Source organism: Culex quinquefasciatus, chromosome 2 (assembly GCF_015732765.1).
Source record: "Culex quinquefasciatus strain JHB chromosome 2, VPISU_Cqui_1.0_pri_paternal, whole genome shotgun sequence".
In the NCBI taxonomy this organism is placed as follows: Eukaryota; Metazoa; Arthropoda; class Insecta; order Diptera; family Culicidae; genus Culex; species Culex quinquefasciatus.
The window spans coordinates 59,478,669-59,503,637 of NC_051862.1; the positions used below are offsets into that span (position 1 = coordinate 59,478,669).

The 24,969-nt window shown below is 38.0% G+C and overlaps 1 protein-coding gene across 2 annotated transcripts; it reads right to left on the reverse strand.

Moving 5' to 3' along the window:
* Nucleotides 1-4,755: 4,755 nt before the first annotated feature.
* LOC6038572 (rho GDP-dissociation inhibitor 1) lies at nt 4,756-23,178 on the reverse strand. 2 transcript variants are annotated; one of them, XM_038254639.1, is made up of 7 exons: nt 22,687-23,178; nt 16,484-16,665; nt 16,315-16,424; nt 16,143-16,257; nt 15,866-15,874; nt 6,517-6,744; nt 4,756-6,427 (listed from the first exon to the last, which is right to left on the reverse strand). In XM_038254639.1, exons 2-6 carry the CDS (start codon nt 16,662-16,664, stop codon nt 6,548-6,550), a joined length of 612 nt encoding a protein of 203 aa, XP_038110567.1. In that variant the 5' UTR covers nt 16,665; nt 22,687-23,178; the 3' UTR covers nt 4,756-6,427; nt 6,517-6,547. The 2 variants fall into 2 exon arrangements, with proteins under 2 accessions (XP_038110567.1, XP_038110568.1); XM_038254640.1 differs by lacking the exon at nt 15,866-15,874 and having other exon boundaries at nt 22,687-23,177.
* Nucleotides 23,179-24,969: the final 1,791 nt, after the last annotated feature.

A 24,969-nucleotide genomic window follows, 5' to 3' on the forward strand; every position in this document is an offset into this window, starting at 1 on the left:
GCAATCAAAAAGTACTTTAGTGAATTTTTGATAAAGTGCACCGTTTTCAAGTTATAACCATTTTTAGGTAACTTTTTTGAAAATAGTCGCAGTTTTTCATTTTTTTTAAATTAGTGCCCATGTTTGCCCACTTTTGAAAAAAAATATTTTTGAAGAGCTGAGAAAATTCTCTATATTTTGCTTTATTGAACTTTGTTGATACGACCCATAGTTGCTGAGATATTGCCATGCAAAGGTTAAAAAACAGGAAAATTGATGTTTTCTAAGTCTCACCCAAACAACCCACCATTTTCTAATGTCGATATCTCAGCAACTATAGGTCCGATTTGCAATGTTAAAACAAGAAACATTCGTAAAATTTTCCGATCTTTTCGAAAAAAAAATATTTTCAAAAATTTAAAATCAAGACTAACATTTCAAATGGGCGTAATATTGAATGTTTGGCCCGTTTGAAATGTTAGTCTTGATTTTAATTTTTTTTTTAGATCAAAAAATTCCTTCAAAAGATACAGATTTTTGAATTTTCACATATCATTTTTGTATGGACAGCTGCCAAATTTGTATGGAAAATTAAATGATGCGAAATGGCTTCTTTGGGCATACCGAAGGCACCAAAAAAGTTTCAGCCGGATTAAAAAATACAAAAATTAAAATTAAAGAAAAAAGACCGATTCCGTAGAGAACTGCTCAATAGTAATTTCGTGCCTTCCATTTCATTAGAGCGCATACCTTTTGTAAACAAGAGTGTATCCCTCTCACACCTTATGTAAACTGTCATTTTATGGAAAGGAACACACTCTTGTTCACCAAAGTTAGGTTCAATTTGTAATTAGCACTTTTCTTGTCAATATTGATAATTGCATTCAAAAACAACCTAAACCGTACAACGAAAATTAAAGCGGCCAGCCCTACTGCGCGGTGTTAACTGCAGTGAGAATTCTGAGAACGGCTCACATATCACAGAATCTACAGGGGTGGAAGGATGCGCTCCAAACGGAACTGAAATTTAATCTTAGAAACAAGAAAATTTAAAAAAAATCGAGAAAGGCTCGAGTCTTCGGGCAATTGAGGGTGAATTTTTATTAAAAAAATTCAAATTGATTGGATGTATGATCGAATGTGAGAGAAACGATCCCTGCAGTAAAATAAAACGCACTCTAAATTAGATCATCTGGAAGTCTCTCTAATAATATTTTACATTAAATTTGTGGGGCCAAAAACTTACCACAACTATAACTATGATTTGAAGATTCATTTCTTCTCGAATTGGTCTTTGATCTTATTATAACCATGAGTTTGTGTCTCCCTTAAACCGTTAGAAAAAATACGAATTCTAACAAACTTCTCTGAATTTTAGGCTTTTACTTAATTTACTTGAACTAGCCGAATCATTTAGAACATATAGTTTTGTCCTACATATATTGCCTTCAACAGACGTAATCAAAATGCTAAAGTAATAAAGTAATCAATCTCACTTTATTTTGTCCATGATAACACTCGCAATAACCGCGTTTTATGTCCATCCTTCCAGTCCTACAAATTTCACCCTACTTACGCCAACGCCAAAGTAACACTTCAAGAAAGTAAATCGATCGATAGCCCTTCGTTTCCCCGAGTTTATTCCAGTAATGTATTATGTAAATTACAAACAAATCAAAAAATTTGGGTCACTTACTTTTCCCGCGTACCAATCAAGAATTCGGCCGTGGAGACCACTTTATCAAAAACCGAACATTTCCATTTGCTTATTTCTGGGGAAACCCCACAACTCATGCTTTCATCAGGCTAGTCTAGGAATAATGCTAATTCAAAAGCCTCACCCTTTCACGCGCTCCGCACGTGGTGGCCACACCGGAAGCCAAAATCACCGTGATAAGCACTCCGTCGGGGTCACCGAAACTTACAGCCAACAGGTGACATTGTAACCAACCGGATATTCGCCCAAGTCGAAGCTGCCACAACAGCGTCGCGACTAACCGACGGGGCGATTATTGTTATTATTATTTAGTAGGGGCTTTATTTCGGTCCATTTCCGTCCGTGTCGTGCGATTTTGTGGGCGAATTTTGATTTGATCCTTTTGTCGGAAAATATTAAGAGATTCTAAGTGAAATAGGCATTTGATTCTATTTGGTGTTAAAATTGGTTCAGTTAAATCGCAACAAAATACTTTTGTTGTATCGTCAATACCTACTCATAATTTAGATTCGCAATTTTCAGACGTTAACCGTCCTATTTTCACAGCGTCGAGATGGCCGTGTGAGTTGGGGCGCGGACTTGGTAAGCTGGATATGATTATACCTAGTTTGATGTTAATTTTGGAATTGCAAGTTTGTTTGGTCCATGGTCCAAATGAATGCGAAGATCAATTAATGGCTTGACTGCTTGTAAAAAATCATGCAACTTTGAAAAAAAAAAGTCTTATTTTTTATGCTGTTTTCCAAATCGTACCAAATAAAAAAAATTGTAATTGTTTTTTTTTTTGGTTGAGAAGTATTTTTTTACTCAAAGTGTTTGGATAGTGAAAATCTATGCTCCTCAACAATAAAATTGCTTTTAAATTTGACTCAGTGACCATAAAGTTTAAACAAATTCTTCTCAAAAAACCCTTTTTGAAAATTTTAGTTATATCTTGACTTTTTTTTGATAAGGTCCTATAAACAAATGTAAACATTGAGTGTATCCCGCTTACTCCGATGGACTTTGACATAAGGTGTGAAAGGGATACACTCAATGTTTACATTTGTTTATAGGACCTTATCAAAAAAAAGTCAAGATATCATTTCAATTTCCATCCAATTTGGTTAAGGTAAACAAGAATGTTTAACAAACCTCAATTTTGATCATGGTCGGAGGAGGTATATACAGTACTTGTTCGGTAACTGGGCTGAGAACGTAGCCCAGTTACCGAATGCTGCTCGCTAACTGGGCTGAACGAAAAATTACGAGGGGACCACCGATGCTTATTTTTTTCCTGATGAAACATAAAAACAAAAGTTACTTAAATTTGTTTACCATGTTTACTTAATTTTTTTTCTAATTGTGACTTGAAATTTGTTAAATGCTTGAAAATGGTTTTTTTTAAGTTGTTCCACGTGATTTTTGCATTTACCAACCCCTCGGCCATTTCTGTTTGTTTTGGTTTTTTGATGTTTGTCTGCTTTCTAACTGGGCTACGGCCCAGTTATCGAACAACTACTGTATCTTATTTTCAAATGATATAACAAAAAAAATCGTTAAGGTGGCAGATGGTGTCTTTCCCTTTTGTGTCAATGATGGTTCTGAATTTAGGGTCCAGGAATAGTAAATTGAAATGAAAAAATAATCACTACATGTAAAATGCTTCTACAAACAACACAAAGAAAACCATTTTTTGATTGAAACATTCTAAATCAAGATTTGAATGTTTTTCTAAAACAAACATGGCCGCCAAATGACCGATCGGGAATGATGCCTTCCAGAGTCTTAAAATAGGTTGTCGAAAATAAGCAGCTGTGAATGCTTCAGAAATACATAATATCTGAATTAAACCTTGACATGAAATTTACATACAAGCTCAATATGAACAGTAAATTGAAATGAATAAAATCAAATCAGTTTCTCTAGTTATTATTTTTGTATAATTTCAAAACATTGGTGTTAAAAAGGTAGACAAATGTATACTTCCGCTTGTATTTCGGGAAACGGGAAATATTTTTTTTCCGGGAAATCTCTGGATTTATTTCGAGGACGGGAAATTGGACGCTCTAACAAGAACTAATTAAACTTCTTCAATAATTCTCGCTATGGTACAGATCCACGAATTACTCAAATATGGAAAATTGATGTTATAATTCAAGCTAAATTGTTTAAAAAAAACTATTTCTTCAAACGCACTTTGAAAAATCAGCCTCCAAGAATTTTTGCTCTCCTACTGCCCAACGGTGCTCTGGTGAACCATCTTGAAAAAGCCGTGAAATAAATCAAACAAGCTAAAATTATCAATTTTACATGCTGTGAATCAAAACAATACCTTCTACAATCACAATGTACTTCCCATTCCCACATATTCTTTTAGTCGTCTCGACTTTTGTATTGAAATTCAATACAAAATTTCGAGTGCTTTGTTACTAATATTAAAAATTTTAAAAATTAAAAAAAAATCAAAATTTGAAATAACAAGCCATAATTGCAACATTTGAATGAAAAAAGTGTTTTAAAATGCATTTTACACTAGTTCAATAGTTTTGCAATCATTAGTCTTCGAAAAACTTTTAAAATATTTGTACCAGCCTTATAGCATTTTCAAAAAATATCTTTAAAAATATAAAAAATCTTATTCAAAATAATTCTTGCTTACTTTTTCAAAAGGTCCTATTTACACAGGAAACTCATAGCGCATTGGTTGTTTTGAAAAAGTAATCAAGAATTAATCTGTAAATAAATTTAAAAATATATTTGGTATTTTTTAAAGAGTACCCAAATAACTTCCGATTTTAAATACGGAAAAAATACTTGAAAAACATGAAATAGGTTAAGTAAGCGGTTTTATACTCAAATGATATAACAAAGAAGAGACAATTAAGTAAACGTTTTCACAAAGGTACAGGAAATATCCGATTTTGAAAAGAACTTCCAACCCAAAGAAGAGAAATTTGCAATTCTCATTGCTTAACGCACGACGGCCTCCAGGAACCAAAAAAATGAATTATTTATCAACGCAGATTAGCTGAAATATGGACTGTGATATTAGAAAGTAGCAAGAAAGAACGCAATCGTCTGGAACTTTTTTAGCTTTGTTTCGAACAAATTGAGCACAAAACTGACTTTAATGTACCTTCTTGCCTGGGGCTAATATTTCTGTGTTATTTGTTTGCTTGGTTGTTTGTTTGTGTGGTTGTGATTTTGCTACTGACTGGTCCTCTCCGGGTTGGAATAACTCTCGGTCCGCGAACGACGTCGCCACATTTGACTGATTGTAAATAGTGATTTTATACTGATTCATACAACGTGTTTGCTTTTTAGTATAGGAATTGTAACCTTGTTTTGTTTTTTTCTCTATGTTTGTTGTCTATTGTGTATGGCTTTCGGTAAAATGCGTTTTTGTTTTAAGATTATGCAAATTGAAGCAAATTCGTTTCTAAAGTTAGCAAAAAAACAAGAATACTAGGTTTGAAAAGCTACGAGTTACACAATTAAGGAAGAAACAATGTCATATAAATGCAACTTCTGGCTAGGGTTTTCTTTTTTTCTTTTTACTCACGCAAACGAGAGACCGTAGACTAATTTAGCAAAGCGCCAATAATTCCACCTGGGTATTACACGACCGGTCTCCAACTTTTGTTTTTTTTTTATATGAAAATCAATTCTAACTTTTTGTTCCACTAGCTTTCGCGTCCCTACAGGATATTCATCTCGCGTATAATAATGGATGTAAAAAGGTTGTTGTTATATGTTGGTTCTTCGTTTTGAGTCATTTTTCCGTGCTTGCAGAGCTTGACAAAAGCTCTTGAACAGCTTTTGAAGTTGGAGGCTCCGCCCACTGCAGAGCTTTTGCAATCGCAGGCTCCGCCTACTGCAGAGCTTCTGCACACCTTTGCAAGCAGACGAAAAGCAGACCCAAATGCCGACGACTTTTTTGTGGTGTTTTGTTTATGTGTTTCAGCTAGGATTTTTGTTTGTTTGTTATTGTTGTTGCTCTCAATTCTAACCCTTAATCTTACATGTGTAAAAAGGTAGCACTTTTGGATATATAAACGTTCTTTTTTTCGAACAAATAGTATTACAGTGGTTTTTTTATTGCTTTTTGAAGCACATCTCATTTTTGGCAGAACAATCATCATCTCGTACAAAATGCACAGCTAAGATAAGGAAGTGATGAAGATACGATACACGATACGAAAAGGATTTAAACGGAAAATTTGGTTATGCTCCCCTGATTTTTGGGAGGAACTTTGAAATCCATCAAGAGCTAGAGTGAGTTAACGCCTAACAAAGGGGAAACGATTTAATACCATAGTTTTTGTTTTTAATATTTATATACTTTTAATACCGCCTGCGAAAGCATCACATTAACGCGACCAGAACCGGACAAACTTTCAACCGGTTCGAACCACTTTCTTATCAAGTAAAGAATAGAAGTAAGACCTGCTGCTGCTGCTGCTGGCTACAATTGAAAGCGATAAAATCCATCCACGAAGATTGCTCCACACTAATAATAATCTCTCTCTCTTGTTCTAACAGTCCGAGATCGCTGCAAAAAGACCCGCGCACGCAACTAAAGGTTGTTCCAGCTTCATCTTTGACTACTTCCTGTTTCCCTCCCACTTTTTTCTGTATATAATATGTGTGTGTTTTTTTCATTATGTATAAACGTGTAATATTGATGCAGCTTTTGTATGTTTACTTTACACTGTGTACGTTACTTTTTCCCATCTTGCATACTTTTAACCTTCGGGAAGTCGCGTGTTTTCGCCTTTCTTACAAATGCCCTTACAAACTGTGTACAAAGTACACGTACGCGACCTCCGGTGGGTTAATTCACTCTCGTTAGTAAATCCCCTCCCTCCCTTACTGCCAGTCTTTTTTGATCTCAAAGCTCCACTCCCACTTGAGGTGCTCGTTCTTGTCGTCGTCGGTGAACAGCGAGGACACGGAGTAGGTGCCGCGCGCCATCATCCCAGACGGGGCCTCCTCGAACGGGGTCGTGTAGCTTTGGATTTCCTTCTTGGGCGGGTACGAGCCGACCATCTGCGTCATTTTGTCCACTGATTTAGCACGATGCCAAGGTCGGAGAGAAGAAGGGAAACGGTTGGAAGGAAAAGATATGTTTACATTAAAGCGTTGGAAAACGAAATTGTTTACGTTTCGGACAGTCTAAATCAGGCCTGCCCAACGTCCGGCCCGCGGGCCGGATCCGGTCCGTGAAGCCATTTCATCCGGCCCGCGACGGCTTTTCGAAATAGTTCTATGACTGGCCCTTAAGGATGTTCATGAAATATTAAATAAATAAATTGATTGTCTGAATTAAATAAATAAGCTTGAAGTCAAATTTTAATACATTATAACAACATTTTTCATGTTTGAGTTTAATTCTTATAATTTCTATATTGGTTGTTTTTAAACTGAAAAATGGTGCAAGAAAACAAAATTATCCATTTCTTAAAATTGTGAAATTAATGAAAATGCTTTGATTGTTTTCTAAAAATGTACAAAAAGACACTTATTTTAAATTTCTTTCAATTTTAACTGTCTTTGCTTCAAACTGAAGTTTTTGTCTTTTTTTTAAATAAATGAGTAAGCAAAAACTAATATATTTTTCCAGAACAACTTTTCAGTGATATAGTGTTTTTTTAAGCTTAAAAAAGCAAATTATTCATACTGAAAAAAGATCGCTGCAAATATTTTAAAAACATTTAAAAATGTCTCAAAATGAGTCAAGAAATTTTGGAGCAAAAAATATATTTTTTCTTAAACTTTGAATTTTGAATAATAACTAATTGAAAATGATTTGATATATTTCTTACACTTTTTAAATTTTGTGTGTGTTTACAATCATTTTAAAATATTTGAATATAGGTGCACAACAACGTAAAAAGTTTTTTTTTCTAAAGGATATTCGAATCCAAATTTTGTTTGAATGAATTTTATCATGTCTCATAGATTTTTTTATTGTAGTGTTGAGGAAATTAAACTAAAAAAAAATGCAACGAGCATCGAAATTTGATTTTTTTTTTCATAACAAAATTGTATAAAGGTATTTAATTGCAATCGTCAAACACAATAACTATACAATTTTAAACAAACAAAAATTAGAATAAGTCAAATAAACACATTTTTGAAAGTTATTTTTGTTTTTCATTCTTAAAATCCAGATATATGAATCTTATTTGCAACACTACTTCTTTTTTTTATTTACTTCAATAGATCCCAATCATTAAAAAAAATGAAAAAAATGTGCTTACTTTATCAACTTTTATCAAATACTAGTTCCGGCCCGCCACTGCTTCAGAAAAATCAGATATGGCCCGCAGGGCCAAAAGGTTGGGCACCCCTGGTCTAAATCTATCAATGTATGTTCCTAGAAGGTGAGTTTTGGTGTTAGAAGCATTCTGGTAGATGCAGTTGTGTTAGCATGCAATAATATACGAGCTACCTAACTAGTTAACTTCTATTTGGATTGATTTGGCACCTTTAAGGTAATACCAATGTATTGTTAGAATCTTATCTCCCCACTGCAAAGTTTTTTTTTGTGATTTTTTCAATGAATTGTTAAGTGCTTTAGCACTTAAACTTAATAATTTTCAATGGTGCCTTATGCATTGTAAGCAGGGTTGCCAGGTTGCCAGATAAATCTGGGAATGCCAGATTTTTCAAGTTTCAGCCAGAATAAAGATTTACCCTTCTCTGTGCCAGATATTGACAGATTTCGCCAGATTTTTTACTGTTTGCCCATTTTTAACATTTTTGCCTTCCTCACCTTACTGAGGAAAGGCTATAAAATCACTCGAAAAATGAACTTTTTAATTAGACCTCTTAGACCTACCATCATTTATACATATCGACTCAGAATCACCAGCTGAGCAAATGTATGTGTGTTTGGCTGTATGTAGACATGTGTACCAAATCAATGTCACTGGAATATCTCGACACTGGCTAAGCCTATTTTGACCGTATTGGCCTCATTCGATTCGTCTTGAGGTCCCATAAGTCCCTATTGAAATTTATAAGATTTAGTAAAGCACATTAAAAGTTATGCTTAAAAACTGCTGCATATAAATTTCTAACTTTGCAAAAAAGGGTGATTTTTGCATGAAAACCTGCCATAATATATATGTTTAGAAAGGTTCTGAAATGACCTTTCTTGTGGATTAAGAATTTTTAAAATTTGACTATCTAAAATTTCATGCAGTTTAAAAAATGGTCTGAATTTACATAACCTCAATCTATTTCCCCACGGCGGTGTATGTACAATCTTGACAGAAAAGTCTGTAGGTAGTCATTTTTTCTTATCACTTATTTTTATTAGGACCTCTTAGGTGCTGCGATCACGTTAAGGGCGATCCATAAACCATGTGGACACTTTAAGGGGGTTGAAATCATCCTATAAATGAGAGGAAGGCACCAACCACCTAAATGTGGATTAAGTACGGTTTTTTGATTAAAATTAACCTATTTAATTAAAAATCAAATAAAAATAGAAAGTGTTTTTCAAAAAGAAGATTTGAACTCAACATTTTTGAGGTCATAAAATCAGTTAAACCATCTGAATTCTACAAATTTTTGAATCAATTCATATCCTCCCTCACCTTAACCAAATTTTTGTCTGCCAGATTTTTCCAGATTTTTCATCGATACATTGCCAGATTTTTCAAATTTTGACCTGGTAACCCTGATTGTAAGCGGAGATTTGCTCATAATTCAATGGACAATATGTATACGTGAAGGTTGGTTTATGAAGCGTATTAAAGAAGTTCATATTTCTATCGATTTTTTTTTAAGAAAGGCTAAAAGAATACCCAGGTAGTTTTAAAAATCCTTCCATCAAGATTTTATGATGGTTATATATGACCCATCAGGCCTGAAAGGGTTAATGTAAATGTTTGGCAGTGTTGTCAATTATTTAAAAAAAAAAACAAATCGAATTTGAATTCAAAAAGTACTTTGCAAAAATTTTGATAAAGCACATTGTTTTCGAGGTAAATCCGCCTAATTTTTGATTTTATTGAAAATCGAGGCTATAATCCTGCTCGGGAAATGTTTTTTTTTTTTAGAAACGTTGTAAACCTACCACCTTCATGTCTATTGTATACTTATCGACTCAGAAAACTGAACAAATCTAGCCAAACAATGTAATTGGGTGATATTTATGTACATGAGCTCTACGAAATCGGTCTTTTTTATTTTTGTATTTTTTAATCCGGCTGAAACTTTATTGGTACCTTCGCCCAAAGAAGCCATTTTGCATCATTAGTTTGTCCATATAATTTTCCATACAAATTTGGCAGCTTTCCATATAAAAATAATATACGAAAATTCAAAAATCTGTATCTTTTGAAGTAATTTTTGACGATTTCGTGTCTTCGGCAAAGTTGTAGGTATGGATAAGGACTACACTGAATAAAATGATACACAGTAAAAAAAATTTTGTTGATTTTTAATTTCACTTTTTGTTACTAAAACTTGTTTTTCAAAAACACTGTTTTTATTTTTTTTTCTTAATCGTTTTAGGGGACATCAAATGCAAATCAATACTGATTTAAAAAAAAAATCGAAATATTGGCCGCAACAATTTTTCAAATTTTGATAAAGTGCATCGTTATCAAGTTAGAGCCATATCTAGGTAACTTTTTTGAAAATTGTCGCAGTTATTCATTTTTTTAAATTAGTGCCCTTGTTTGCGGTTTTATCCCTTATCCCCGAATCCCACTTTCCCGAATCCCATATCCCCGAAAATCATTTCCCCGAAAATTCCACATCCCCGAAAATCATTTTCCTGAAAATTCCATATTCCCGAATGTCATTTACCTGAATGGCCATTTTACCGAACTGTCGTTTTCCCGAATTTACATAAACCCGAATGGTTACTTCCCCAAAAATTAAATTGTCCCGAATGTTAACCTAGATATAAAATAAATTGTTTTTTTTAGGGATATTTTTACAAATGTATGACCTTAATATTAAATTCGTGTGTTTTTAAATATGAAAAAAAAACAAATATCCGTAGAAAGCCATTCATAAACCACGCGGACATTTAAAGAGTGCGGGGTATTGAGATCATCCACGTTCCATAAAAAAGATTTTTTTTTGTATGGGAAATTTTCAGCAAAGGACAATTTTCTAAAACGGTATCCACGTGGTAAGGATTGCACAGCAACGATATCGTTATGCGACGACTCGATGCGCAGGATTCAGTTTGTTCTAGATTTTCGTTAACTGAACTGATTTTTCTTTATCAATTTTGGCTGGTTTTATGAAGGCTTTGAACAACTTTTTTTTATTTTCTTATTTTTTACGTCAAATTTGAATTCTGCGATCAACCCTTTTTAGTCAAATCTAAATAGTATATTATTGGATTACAAAATGCATTTTTTGAATACTATGAATACAAAGAGATGAGTTGTTCCTTTTAATTCCGCTATATATTTTTAATATCTTGACAGTATTTCGTCTACTACTTGCAGACTTCATCAGTGTTCTGTTCTCGAAGTCGAGAACAGAACACTGATGAAGTCTGCAAGTAGTAGACGAAATACTGTCAAGATATTAAAAATATATAGCGGAATTAAAAGGAACAACTCGTCTCTTTGTATTCATAGTAATGCATTCTGCTAAAACGCTCAACCAAACCACCATTTTTTGAATATTTCATCACCGCCATTTTGGATTTGAAATTACTAAATCACTTGAAAGTAGTTAAGGGGTTATACTTGTCGAGCTCAAGCAAAAAAAAAAGACGACGGAAAAAAATGTTTGTTATTCGATTATGCGAAGTGAACTTTTAACAAGGCCTTTGGATAATCGATGGAATGGTGGTCAGGAGCACCTATTTTCCTCGCAAGGACATCCACAAAGCCACTTGGACATCACCTGACCAACGGACGAAAACGCAAATCGACTACGTCCTGATCGACGGCCGATTCTTCTCGGACGTAACGCACGTGCGCACCTTTCGCGGTGCGAATATTGACTCGGACCACTACCTAGTTGGAGTTGACATGCGCTCAAAGCTGTCGACGGTGTTCAACCAACGCCGAAGCCGGCGGGCCCTCCGTTCAACACCGCATGTCTCCAGAACGGGAAGTGGCCCACAGTTACGCGCAGCAGCTGGAAGCGAATCTGCCAGGTGAGGAGGAACTTGGCGCAGCCTCGCTCGAAGATGGTTGGAGCCGTATTCGCTCAGCCATCGGCAGTGCAGCGGAAGCCACACTGGGTAGTGCGATCCCAGTCAGTCGGAATGATTGGTACGACGACGAGTGCCAACAGATAACCGCCGAGAAGAAAGCAGCTTACGACAGAAAGCTGCACAAGGCGACGAGAGGGAACGTGGAACGATACAGGCAGGCTCGGAATCGGCAGGTCGCGGTCTTCAAGCTCAAGAAGCGCCAGCAGGAAGACCGGGATTGCGCAGAAATGGAGCAGCTATTCCGAGCTAACGAGTCGCGAAAGTTCTACGAGAAGGTGAACCGGTCCCGCAAAGGCTTCGTGCCGCGAGCCGATGTGTGCAGGGACAACGAGGGAAACCTGATCGTGAACAAAAGCGAGGTGCTGGACAGGTGGAAGCAGTACTTCAACGAGCACCTCAACGGCGATGAAGCGGACGGAGACGGCGTTGGAGTCAACCTTGGAGCGCCCGCAGCTGATGAACAGTTCCCAGCACCTGATCTGGAGACGGTGAAGAGGGAGATCAGGAAGCTGAAGAACAACAGAGCTACCGGCAAGGATCGGTTACCCGGTGAGCTCTTCAAATATGGAGGAGAGAAACTGGCGAGGGCGCTTCACTGTGTGATCTGGGAGGAGGAGAAGCTACCGGAGGAGTGGATGGATGGTGTCGTGTGCCCCATCTACAAAAAGGGCGATACCCCACGCAAGGAGGTTCGTGGGGCCCTACCAAGCGGGCTTCACTGGCGCGCGCGCCACCACGGACCAAATATTTTGTCTCCGACAGATCCTCGAGAAATGTCGTGAGTACAACGTGCCCACACATCACATCTTCATCGACTTCAAGGCAGCCTATGATACAGTCGACCGCGAGCAGCTATGGCAGATCATGCACGAGAATGGATTTCCGGATAAACTGACTCGGCTGATCAAGGCTACTTTGGATGGTGTGATGTGTCACGTGCGTGTTTCGGGGGATTTAGCGGAACCCTTTGGATCACGCCGAGGGCTGCGGCAAGGTGATGGCTTATCCTGTGCGCTGTTCAACATCGTCCTTGAGGGCATCATTCGAAGAGCGGGCATTGACACGAGTGGCACGATCATGAACAGGTCCTACCAGTTGCTTGCTTTTGCCGATGACATTGACATTGTGGCAAGAAACCTGGAGACGGTGAAGGACGTCTACACCCGACTGAAGGTACAAGCAAGGCGTGTAGGACTTGGCATGAATACGACGAAGACGAAGTACATGAGAGGAAGGGGCTCGAGGGACGTCGGCCCCCCAAGTCTCACCCCTCTAGCTGTGGATGATGATGAGTTGGAGGAGGTGAGCGAGTTCGTGTACTTGGGATCGCTGGTAACCGCCGACAACGACACCAGCAAAGAGATCCGGACTCGTATTTTGCTGGGAATCGTGCGTACTTCGGATTACGGAAGACCCTCACTTCGGATCGGGTGCAACGCCGCACGAAGCTGACGATGTACAAAACACTGATTAGACCGGTAGTCCTCTATGGCCACGAGACCTGGACGATGCGGCAGGAGGACGAACGTGCCCTTGGAGTTTTCGAACGGAAGGTGCTACGAACGATCTACGGTGGAGTGCAGGTGTCTGACGGAGTGTGGCGACGACGCATGAACCACGAACTGCACGCGTTTCTTGAAGAACCGACCATCGCCACCCAGGCGAAAATCGGGAGGCTCAGGTGGGCCGGCCATGTCGCCCGAATGGACGAGAGCCAGCCTGTCAGACTGCTTTTTGACCGCGCCGAACCAGCTGGCGGTACAGGCAGGAGAGCAGGGAAACCGCGCGCACGGTGGGGAGATCAAGTGAATGGTGATATCCGGAAGATTTGTAACCTGGGAAATTGGAGAGTAGCAGCCCAAGACCGAGAAAGATGGAAGCGTCTTCTTGCTACAGCACGCGTACCTGGTGCGCTATGCTGATTGGTATGGTATGTTGGATAATCGAGTCTGGACTGTATTTTGATTTTCAACTAAATGCATTTTTTTTTTGCGACGCTGTCGTGCTGTCTTGTCGTTTGTCGCTTTTTGACGTTCCGAGAAAAAACGCGTTTTAATGTTTTACCTTGAATAAACGAAAAATAGAGAACGCAATGTAAACAATAACAAACACGTTTTGTTTGGTTGATGTTTGGTTATTATTACAAATGTTTAAGGTACGGTGCGGTTTTGAGCAACGGGCATACCCGCCTGACCGGGTTCGGGGAAGTGGCGTTCGGGGAAATGGCCGTTCGGGGATATGGTCATTCGGGAAAATGATTTTTAGGGATGTGGAAAATTAGGGGAAGTGCCCATTCAGGAAAATGGTTTTGAGGAGAAGTCGCCATTCGGGGATGTGACCGTTCGGGGAAATGGATTCTTCGGGGAAATGATTTTCGGGTAAATGACATTTCGGGAAAGTGTATTTTCGGAGATGTGGCATTCGGGGAAATGTCTTTTCGGGAATGTGGGTTTCGGGGAAATGTCATAGATTCCTTCACTTATGAAAACATATTTTTGAAAAGCTGAGAAAATTCTCTATATTTTGCTTTTTAGAACTTTGTTGATACGACCTTTAGTTGCTGAGATATTTCCATGCAAAGATTTAAAAACAGGAAAAGTGATGTTTTCTAAGTCTCACCCAAACAACCCACCTTTTTCTTATGTCGATATCTCAGCAACTAATGGTCCGATTTTTATCCGATTTTCCGATGCTGAGATCGACATTAGAAAATGAATTAGAAATCTTTAAACGTGCCCAAACATGGTTAGATTAATAACAATGTAGAAAAAGGCATTCAGGATTATTTTCTGTTGATTAGAATTCTAACTCCTTTAAAAATTTGAAGTTTTCTAAAAAAAATATGCTTTCGCCCTTTGAAAAATATTTGCTATTATTAAAATAAAATATGTCCGGAACCAGCATCCGATTATTAAGATTTTACAGAATTTATAACACCACCGCTCAAAACTTCAACTTTTTGTTCAAGCTCTCCTGGCAGCACTTGCTGCTACCACAGAAAAGATTGAGTTAGGCGTCGCGAATCGCGATGCTCATGCAGCCGCAAAGCATGCTGATAGTGCTGCCAGAAGAGCTTGAAGAATAAAAATGATGTTTTGAGCGACGGTGTTAAAAAATCCGAAACATTCTTAAAAGTTGATAAATCTTTTCGCACTCTTCGACAAAGTTGTTCCCTGGAACACGAACTGTGAGCACATGAGGGTTTCGCAAAAATCCAAAATTGTAAAGTTGCTCAAAACTGGCATAAACACAAACCCATCGATTTTACGGGTTGAAAAAAAAACTTCAAGGTCAAAGCGCCAGGTATTGTCGCAACCAATCAAGCTCATGCTCTGAAATGTCCGCAAAAAAATTTGTTACATAGATCTGGGAGAAGCCAACAACTTACGTTTTGGTCATATAATAAAAGAGCATCTTGAAAATTTGTTTAAAAAGTGTTTTTAGTACATCAAAGAGGGAGTGCGAAAAAGTATTTTATTATTTCTTCTTGTCTAAGAATTTTTTTTTCTGACATCATAATTTATTATTTGAGCACCTAGAATTCCTCAACTTGAGGTCATGTCGATGGGACAGGCTAGTGTCAACGTGTTTTGTGGATGACCCCTTAGTATGCAGCAAAATGTTATGCAAAGTTATCACTTAATGTATTCCATGAATAGCAAACTAGATGCGTACTAACACAGTTATACTAATCCATTCCTAAACATGCAAGTGTCTTAAGCTCAAGTGTAACTGACTGTTAGATAAAGAAACCCATTTTGAATAGATAGCAAGAGAGAGAAAAAAGTCAAACCACTCGAGTTATCGATTCTTATCAAATCTAGCTGTCGTTACAACTGCGGCGATAAGACGGCAGATACGGAAAAGCAAAGCGAGTACCGAGAAGCCACCAGCAGAAAAGCGAGTTAAAACTGTAAATTGCATCTAGCCCTAGCGAAGCACTATTCTAGCATCAACAGAACAAACTAAAAGCATTCGCTTACCATGAACCACTATGTTACGTTAGGATTAATTTGAAGTTGCACACAATTATCGAGATATGGAAAGATAGACACACATTCAAAGAGGCAAAAACAACGGAAAAACGATGCGGTCCCGCGTTTGTTGGTTCGTCACAATCGGAACCGGCAACAGACACGCACCACGCGGTGGCAGGCAAGGAGGAATGAAAATAATTAAGAAAAAAAGACCACATTTTAATCGGCGTTATCACGGTTTAACCTGACACCAAGCGGATATTCGAAAAAAGGGTCAACTTACCGGGTACTCCCATTCGGTAGGTTTTCTGGATGTACTTCAACCCGTGGACAATTTCTCGCTGGACGACGAAATCGATACGGATCTTGTACTGAATGCCTTCCTTAATGACAAAGACCTAAAAATAATGGAATGTTAGCGATTGATCTCATAAATCAAGTCACAAATCGCTTACATTCTTTTTCAGCTTCGAAATGTCTCCGGACAGGTCGAGCTCCATTGGGTCACGGTCCGCGACGAGCAGGGAAAGCTTTTTCACAATCACCTTGCGAGGGTCGGAGTCGTCTGAAAAACGCATAACATTGAAAATTCATTCTTCAAAAAATACCTTCCATCTCACATACCGAAGATAATCTTCTCGGACTGGGCCTCGCCGAGCAGGGCTTCCTTGTACTTTCGTAAGCTTTCGTCTTCGGCGTCCGCGGCCATGATCTCCTCGATGGTCTTCTGCGGGGGCGGCTGGTAGTTGGCATCGTGCTCCTCCTCGCCCTCGACCGGCGGAACGACCTCATTCTCGGCGGACATGCTGCAATTCGAGGAAAGGATTCGAGAACTGATGAATACAGACAAATGCCTTCTGTAAAAGCAAAACTTATAATGGCTCAATGCATTAGTCTTTCGCAAGGTATCATTACTAGATCGAAATACTCAGAGTTACATTAGTACCGTCATCAGGGGTGACATTAAGTAATACAAAAATGCTGAAATTTGTATTATTCAATCTCACCCCACAGACCCAATGTCACCCCTGATGGCGGTAGTTCACTTATATATTTTTTTCGTTTTTTTCTCATTTTCTTGTTTTCAACAACAAATTTGAGTTCTGCGACCAAATTTTCGTTAAATAAATAACAAAATGTATTTTATTAAAAAAAATCTCCGCCATCTCCGATTTAAAAATTTTCAATCACTTTAGAGTAGTTTAGGAGTCATTGTTAAGCTCGATAATCAAAAATTAGACAAAGAAAAAAAAATATCCTGATTCGATTATGTATCCAAATTTATTTTTTCCGAGGCCTTCGGATAATCAAGTCTGGACTGTATTGAAACATGTGAGCTTAGCTTAGGTTGCCACACTAAACCTAATGATATTTGTTAGCAAATAAAAACAAATAAAATCTCAAGAAATAAGTAACTTGTAGAATAATCGGTACATCTTAGCTTTGGATATATTTTTAAGTGTTTCAGCAACTTTCATATTTTTCAAAAAAAAAAAACTTCAAGGGCTCATAGTTTTTGATCCAGAAAACAACTTTGCCAAAGAATGCAAAGAGGTTCGTCTACTTCTACTCTCACAAGCTGAATTGGCTAATGTACTTCTCTCAATCACAAAAGAGAGAAGAGTTGAAACAAAGTAAAGAAAATCTAACATTCAAAAAATATAAATCTTAACCCAGTACGACCCAACCCCGCCACCAGGCGGGCTTCGAGCTAAAAATTTACCAAAAGAAGAAGATTTAAAATAAATGGAAACATGAAGGTTGGAAATTTCACTTATTTCATGTGACTTTTCCTTCACTCTCTCCTGGCAGCACTTGCTGCTAAGGCAGAAATGATTCAGGGTAGGCGTCGCGACGCTCATGCAACCAAGCATGCGGATGGTTGCCAGAAGCGCTTAAAGAAAAAGTTGATGTTTTCAGCGGTGGTGTTATAACTGCTGTACCAACATTCTTAATATTTGATGAATCTTTTCGTACTCTTCGGCAAAGTTGTTCCCTGGAACACGAACTATGAGCTCGCAAAAACCAAAACGCACCGATTTTACGGGTTAAATCCTAATTAAACTTCAAAGTCAAAGCGTCCTGTCGCAACCAATCAAGCTCGTATTTGGGATTCGGGCTCAGTACATCTAGGGAATCATGTCCTGAAATGTGCGCAATATTCGACCATTGTGTTTCATCCTAAGGTACACACTCGCAGTGCACAAAGATCGCAAAATTAAGTTGAAATGGATTTTCAACATCAACTAAATTAAGAAATCAATAATATAAAATTTCTTAAATAAAAAAATACTGAAATTAAGAAATTCTTAAATAGGGTCTTAAAGTCTTAAAAACACGCTTAAAAACAATTTCTGATCACTTTTTGTTATTTTAAAGCAAAAAAAATGTTGACAAGACAACCTTTTCTCGATGGATCAACTATACTGCCCATGTTCGCATAAATGTCCCATATGCAAAAACAGCAAGCCGAGAAAAACACATTTGAAGTTTGTCCCACACATAAGGCTACGTGTCAAATTTTCGCAAAAAAAACTGGATTTCCTCCTGATTTCTTGAACAATGTACTGGATGTTATAGGCTTTTCTGAAAGAGCACACAATTTTGAACCAAACTACATTATTAACTCAAAAGTGGCGAAATGCATATGGGACATTTATGCGATCAGGGGCAGTATAGTCCCTTGAAAAAAGAGCTGTCAAGTAAGAACTTTTCGGTCAAGAAGGACCGCGAGGTTGATTTTTCAAAACTGATTTAAAAAATCATTTTAAACTCTTTGTGGTCGTACAAAGGATCATTTTACTCAAAAAATTAAGCTTTATCGTTGTGAACTATAATATCAGCAATCTAAGTTTAATTTTAGTACATAATTCTAAAACTTGGAAAACTACACTTTTACAATCGAGCAATTCCATGTCAAATAGGGAATCGGTTGTACCCGACCCTCTCCGATTTCAATAAAACAGTGTTGGTATTATCGCGCTCTCGCGAGGAAATTTTCTCTCTCTCGAGTTCTCGCCGCGAGTCTCGAGCTGCCGAGAGAAACTCACCGATTGCTCGTGCTTTCCTCCGCTCGTGAACGGGCTTTCTCGCGAGCCAGAATTGCCCGTTCGCGAGAAGTTGAACGTGTTATAAACGAACAAAAAACAACACAGCGATTGAAGTTACACCTCTATACCATCGCCTGGTTCATATTCATAAGCCTGATGAACAAATTGCTAACTTGGGACGAACGGCTAGCACGAGGCGCTCGCGAGCGCTCGCGACGAGAGCGAGAACGCGAACGAAAACGCGAGCGCGAGCGAGAAGAGAAAAGTACTACAAGTTCTCTCCCTCGTTCGCGAGCGATAAATGCTTTCCTTCTTCTCGCTCGAATTCCAACAATGCAATGAAACTTTGTAGACATATTATCCTACGCTTATATAAGCCATTTTTGTGTATATGGAACCAGTTACACTCGATAATGACATTTGAGAAGAGCGTAAGTGTTTTAAATATTTTTGTATTTCGTAATTTAAATATTGCTGCATCTCGAATCCGTTGCATCGTATCAAAAAGTGGTCAAAGACAAACTTGTAGGAAATTTGACGGGCTTTCCGAAAAAAATAAACTGAAAGAAAAAAACACTTAACTTTAATGAGATTTTTTAGTTTTTAAGTTTAAAAGTAAAATTTGAAGGTGAGCCCGCGATTTTTTTTGTTCAATTTTTTTGTGAAAATAGCCTAAGATGTTACAAAAAGACGGAAAATGCAGGATGGAGCAACTCACCTAAAAAAATACAAAAATCATTTACTGAAACTGTTTTTTTTTAAGTGCTCTAAACATCAAAATTTTAAAAAACCGAACACGAGAGTCAATTCTACAGACAATTTTACATACAAGTCTCCATATTGACCATTGTCCTAAGTCCAATCCTTGTGAAGTTACAGCGGTTTTAAAAATAAAAATGTTAAAAAATAGGGTTTTTGATGGTTTTTGTCAATTTCTATATGACAAACTTGATTTTTCTGTCTCAAAAATATTTTTACCGAAAAGCTCGTTCAATTTCCCATAAGTTTGTCTTTGACCAAATTTCAATTGGATGTATAGGCTTACAGATATAAGCTAATTTCATCGCTCATAACTGAAAACATAGTATTTTTTTAGTGTAGTATTACAATAGTAACCTGGATAGTGAATTAGCTTATATCTGTAAACACAAACATCCAATTGAAATGTGGTCAAAGACAAACTTATGGGAAATTGAACGAGCTTTTCGGTAAAAATATTTTCGAGACTGAAAAATCAAGTCTGTCATATAGAATTATCCAAAAACCATCAAAAAACCTATTTTTTCAACATTTTTATTTTTAAAACCGCTGTAACTTCACAAGGATTGGACTTAGGACAATGGTCAATATGGAGACTTTTATGTAAAATTGACTGTAGAATTGACTCTCGTGTTCGGTTTTTGAATATTTTGATGTTTAGAGCACTTTAAAAAAAGACAGTTTCAGTAAATGATTTTTGTATTTTTTTAGGTGAGTTGCTCCATCCTGCATTTTTCGTGAGTCTTTTTGTAACATCTTAAGCTATTTTCACAAAAAAATTGAACGAAAAAAAAATCGCGGGCTCACCTTCAAATTTTAATTTTAAACTTAAAAACTAAAAAATCTCATTAAAGTTAAGTGTTTTTTTCTTTCAGTTTATTTTTTTCGGAAAGCCCGTCAAATTTCCTACAAGTTTGTCTTTGACCACTTTTTGATACGATGCAACGGCTTCGAGATACCGCAATATTTAAATTACGAAATACGTACGAAATACAAAAATATTTAAAACACTTACGCCCTTCTCAAATGTCATTATCGAGTGTAACTGGCTCTATATACACAATAATGGCTTATATAAGCGTAGGATAATATGTCTACAAAGTTTCATTGAAATCGGAGAGGGTCGAGAAAAAAGTACCAAAAAAATTCCTGTTTCGGGTTGGAATTGCTCAATCATAAAATTATAAAAAAAAACTAAATTATGGAATTATGACAACATGAAATTATGAAGTTTTGAAATTGAGAAATTATGAAGTTATGATATTATGTAATTATGAAATTAGAATATTAGAAAATGATAAAATAAGCCTAGTACAAATGTATTAAACATTTTCTTAAATTTTTAAATATTTTTTTAATTCATAAATTCTTAATTTTTTTAATTCTTGATTCTTCTTAGAATAGATAATAATGATAAACATTCTGACGATAGATTTTCTAGTTCTTTTTTTTTTTTGGGAGTGTGGTCCAGCCGCACATCGTTGATGTTGAAACCTCTAAACTGGGCCCTCGTCCTGTCACGTCCGTCAGTAGTCTTGTCGTACATTACAACTAGAATCAGATCTGCCAATGAATTAGTACACTTTGCGATTTTAAAAAGAAATGACAATTTACGTCAAAAGATCCGTAGTTCCTCGATTCGCAACAATGGTCAATACAACCATAATCCGAAAACCGTTAGTTCAACAGATCAACGAATTTTGTCCGATATCATTACATTATTGATTGATCGAGACTCTATGGACAATTTGACATAAAAGAATGCCTAGTATTCTACATCAATCGAAGTTTATTGACAGCATTACTCTAACTCAACAATTGTAACTAAATTTATCATCAAATAGATTTGGAAAGCATACAGATTTATTTTAGATGCTAATGCTAATTAACAAATCAATTGTACTATCCTAAAGTCCCACCAAAATCCCACATTGTGATAGTGAAAAAGTCACAGAAGCAGCGGTGTCTTGTGCAATTGTGATATTTTCACTATCGGAGAACTACCTAGTTCACGAAGACAGCTTATCGGTCAACGCTTAAGCCCTGGGGCTGCGCCAAAGCGAGTTCTCGTAGCATGAAGTGGTGTCCATAGTGCTTATAAAAAAGAATGTATACCCAAATTTTAACAAATGCACTAGGATCAAATCATGCCCCTTGACTTTACAAGGCCCAGGGAGTCTTCCTATCCTAAATATTGTAATATAAATGAAAAAAAATGGAAAATTTTTATTAAAATCTTAAATTCAAGTTTTAAAATCGACAAATCTCTATAATTTCACATTTCACACATAAAAAGAAGGTATTATCAATGATAAAAATAAATATTTTACGAGGGCCCAGCTCACTATTTCACTTCCACTACTTATCAACTAGCTGTATATTTATCTACCTCCCTTGCAAGCCTACGACAATGTGGAAATTTCGTCTGATACGCGTACAAGAAAAAATACTTGCACCATGACTCATGCTCCCAACCCCTTCCGTCGTTCCGTACACGCCGCACATCTGCGGTCGGATATTAGAAGAGTGTAATGTTTCAAACCAATAAAATAAAAGCCAAAAGAACGAAAAAAAAAACCTTTTGCACTTACTTTCGAGTAGAGAGCTCTAAATAATTCGCACTGCACCCAACAGCAGAAACAGCTCCCCACAAGTACCCGTTAATCGGCCAGAATGGCCCGGCACCCCACCCACCTTTCATTCCCCGCAGCAGCAGCTGGCCAATCCAGCCAAATATTCTTGATACTTTTTTTTTCGCTTTATTGCATGCCTCTTCTCTTTTCTCATATTGTGTCGAGAGCAGCAGCAGCCGCCACGGCAGACAGATCTAATTTTAAGATAATGACGCCGCCTCCACCGCCCGAAACGACCTCCCACCGGAACACCCGCTCCGGTGACCCCACCCACGAAGTCCGGGGCACCGATTTTCTTCGACAGAGTGGGATTCCCCTGTTTTCTGATAAGTTTGCGATTGCGAAAAAAAAGCTGAATCACGTCGTAAATTAATGTCACACTTACATGAACTCGCAAGGTTCTTGCCTCGATTTTGTGACTGCACCGAATCTGGAGTTTCCGGATATCGACTTCCGTCGCTGCTCGATGATTAATCAGACAAAACTGCGCTACAATTTCGCTGTAGGTAAAACTGTGCTCGTGTGCGTGTATGAACACACTGCAAAACTGCGATTGAAACGGGCACCGACGACGGTTCTGGAACGCACCCTCTCTTGACGGCCACCGGAGAACCGAAGGTAAATACAACAACACAAAAACTGGAGAAACCACGCGAAACACTCGCACCACAAATTAATCCAAAACCAAGGAACAACGCCCCCACGACGATGTCACGCAACGGCGGCGACGGCACGGAGACAGTAAACGAAAAAAGAAGCACCGACGACAATCCGAAAAAAACACACTCCGAACCCGATTCTGACCAGCAGGATTTTGCGAAAAATATGGCTGATGTTCTGGTGTCCTCTTGGTGGTGGTTTGTTCTTCTTCTTTGACAGCTTTTTGAATAATTTTGACAGTTTGCGTGCGAGCCCGCCTCGCGGCACAGGGTGGCTCTTCGAGGGGAGTTGGACGTTTTGCTGGATTGCGGATTGTACGTACATGAAAAAATGTGAGGTTAAAATGTCTGGAGTTTTTTTTTGAATAGGACCTATAAACACATGAAAGAATAAATAAAATAGTTTATAGGACCTTTTCAATCCGAACTAACTCGGGGTTAGCCCCTGAAATAAAAGATTTGCCCATATCGAGGCTTCCAAATTTGAGCTCATTCTGATCACGGGAACCCCTCCCTTTAAGCCCTTGAAGCTCGTATGAGCCTTGAAGTTTGTACACACAAAGAAAAAATACTCTAAATTTAAAAAGATCGTTCGTTGGATTAAAAGTTCGCGTTGGTGAATATTCGTAGAAAGTTTAAACTTTTCAATTTAAAAGTTGGAAAGTTTTTGATACTACCATGCATTTATGGAACAAAATCGTTGTATCGGTAAAAGTGTTTTACTTTTAATTTGAAAATAAATCTTTTATAGCAAGAATAAACAACATTTAATACTACAGTGATAGTTTCAGAAAAATGGGCTTGATTCTAGGCTTGATTTTATGTTTATTTTTAAAAGTTTTAAACAGTATGTTAAAAAAAATACATTTTGTTATTGTATTTAACGCTTCTGGCCAAAATCCGAGTCTATGCTGTACCGCTTCTTGTGGTACGCCAACGGTCACTTCCGAAGACCCCAAGCTGGACAGTTCCGGATGGACGTTTCGACGCGCGACAGCAAAGTAGAGAACAGGATGGTCACGTTGCCGGCCTTCATCAGGACAGGTTTGGAGATGTTGACTGTAGATTCGGCAAGGGTGATCGACGTTTCCCAGCTGGAAAGTGAAGTGCCTGAACGGGGAGTTCCAGATTCTGGAAGCGCATCCGGAGGATTGGGTTGATGAGGCCCTCGGAACGGAATTCGATTTCGAGCATTTCATCCTCCTTCGAGAATGACACAGATTTTTTTCGGTACGCTGTCCAGGTTCATTCGGCTGGAGCTGCGCCGTCGCGAGATGAGCATTTGTGGGCGGTTAGTTGCTAAAAGAGATGGAAGTTAGTGAAGTTGGCAAGCCATTTATCATTACTCACCGGTGTTGTAAATCGCCGGCACCGAGTACAACATCCGCTCTGGCCACCTCCGATTATCCCGCTTCTCGTCGTCCTCTTCGTCGGCTCCTTCTCCTCACCGTGAAAATCACCTGTTTCGTACTTGTCCAAAACCCGGATGTTTATCTTCTTCAACGCAATCTCGTTGTTCACGCAACGCTTCGGCAGCGCCATCTCCTCGATGATCTCGTTCCAGCCCTCGCGGGAATTGACCTTCAATCACCAATTCTGGGCCACCACCACCGAATACAACTGGTGCGAATCCACATTCCAACCTTCCATCCTACAAATAACAAACAAAATCAATCACAAACCCCAAAAAAAAAAAAGCTTCCTTCTTACCCATTCCGGTCGTGGAACAGCTGCAGTTCCTGCAGGAAGCTCGCTTTGTCCTTTTTGAGCACTTGACCTCATCCCGTACCCGCATCACCCTCCTTCGAAGGCGTTCCGCTGCTGCTGTTTGACTCACGAAGGTTTCCGCGTCCGATTCCTAGCTGCTGCCGCGGTCGGCTTTGCTTTGCGTCCTAGAATCACCAGCACCACCAAACCCACCAATTGTTTATTTCACGGTTTATTTACATGTGGAACTTAGTCGTACACGGTTACACGAGAACGTCAAAATGAAAGAAATTTTACAGTCG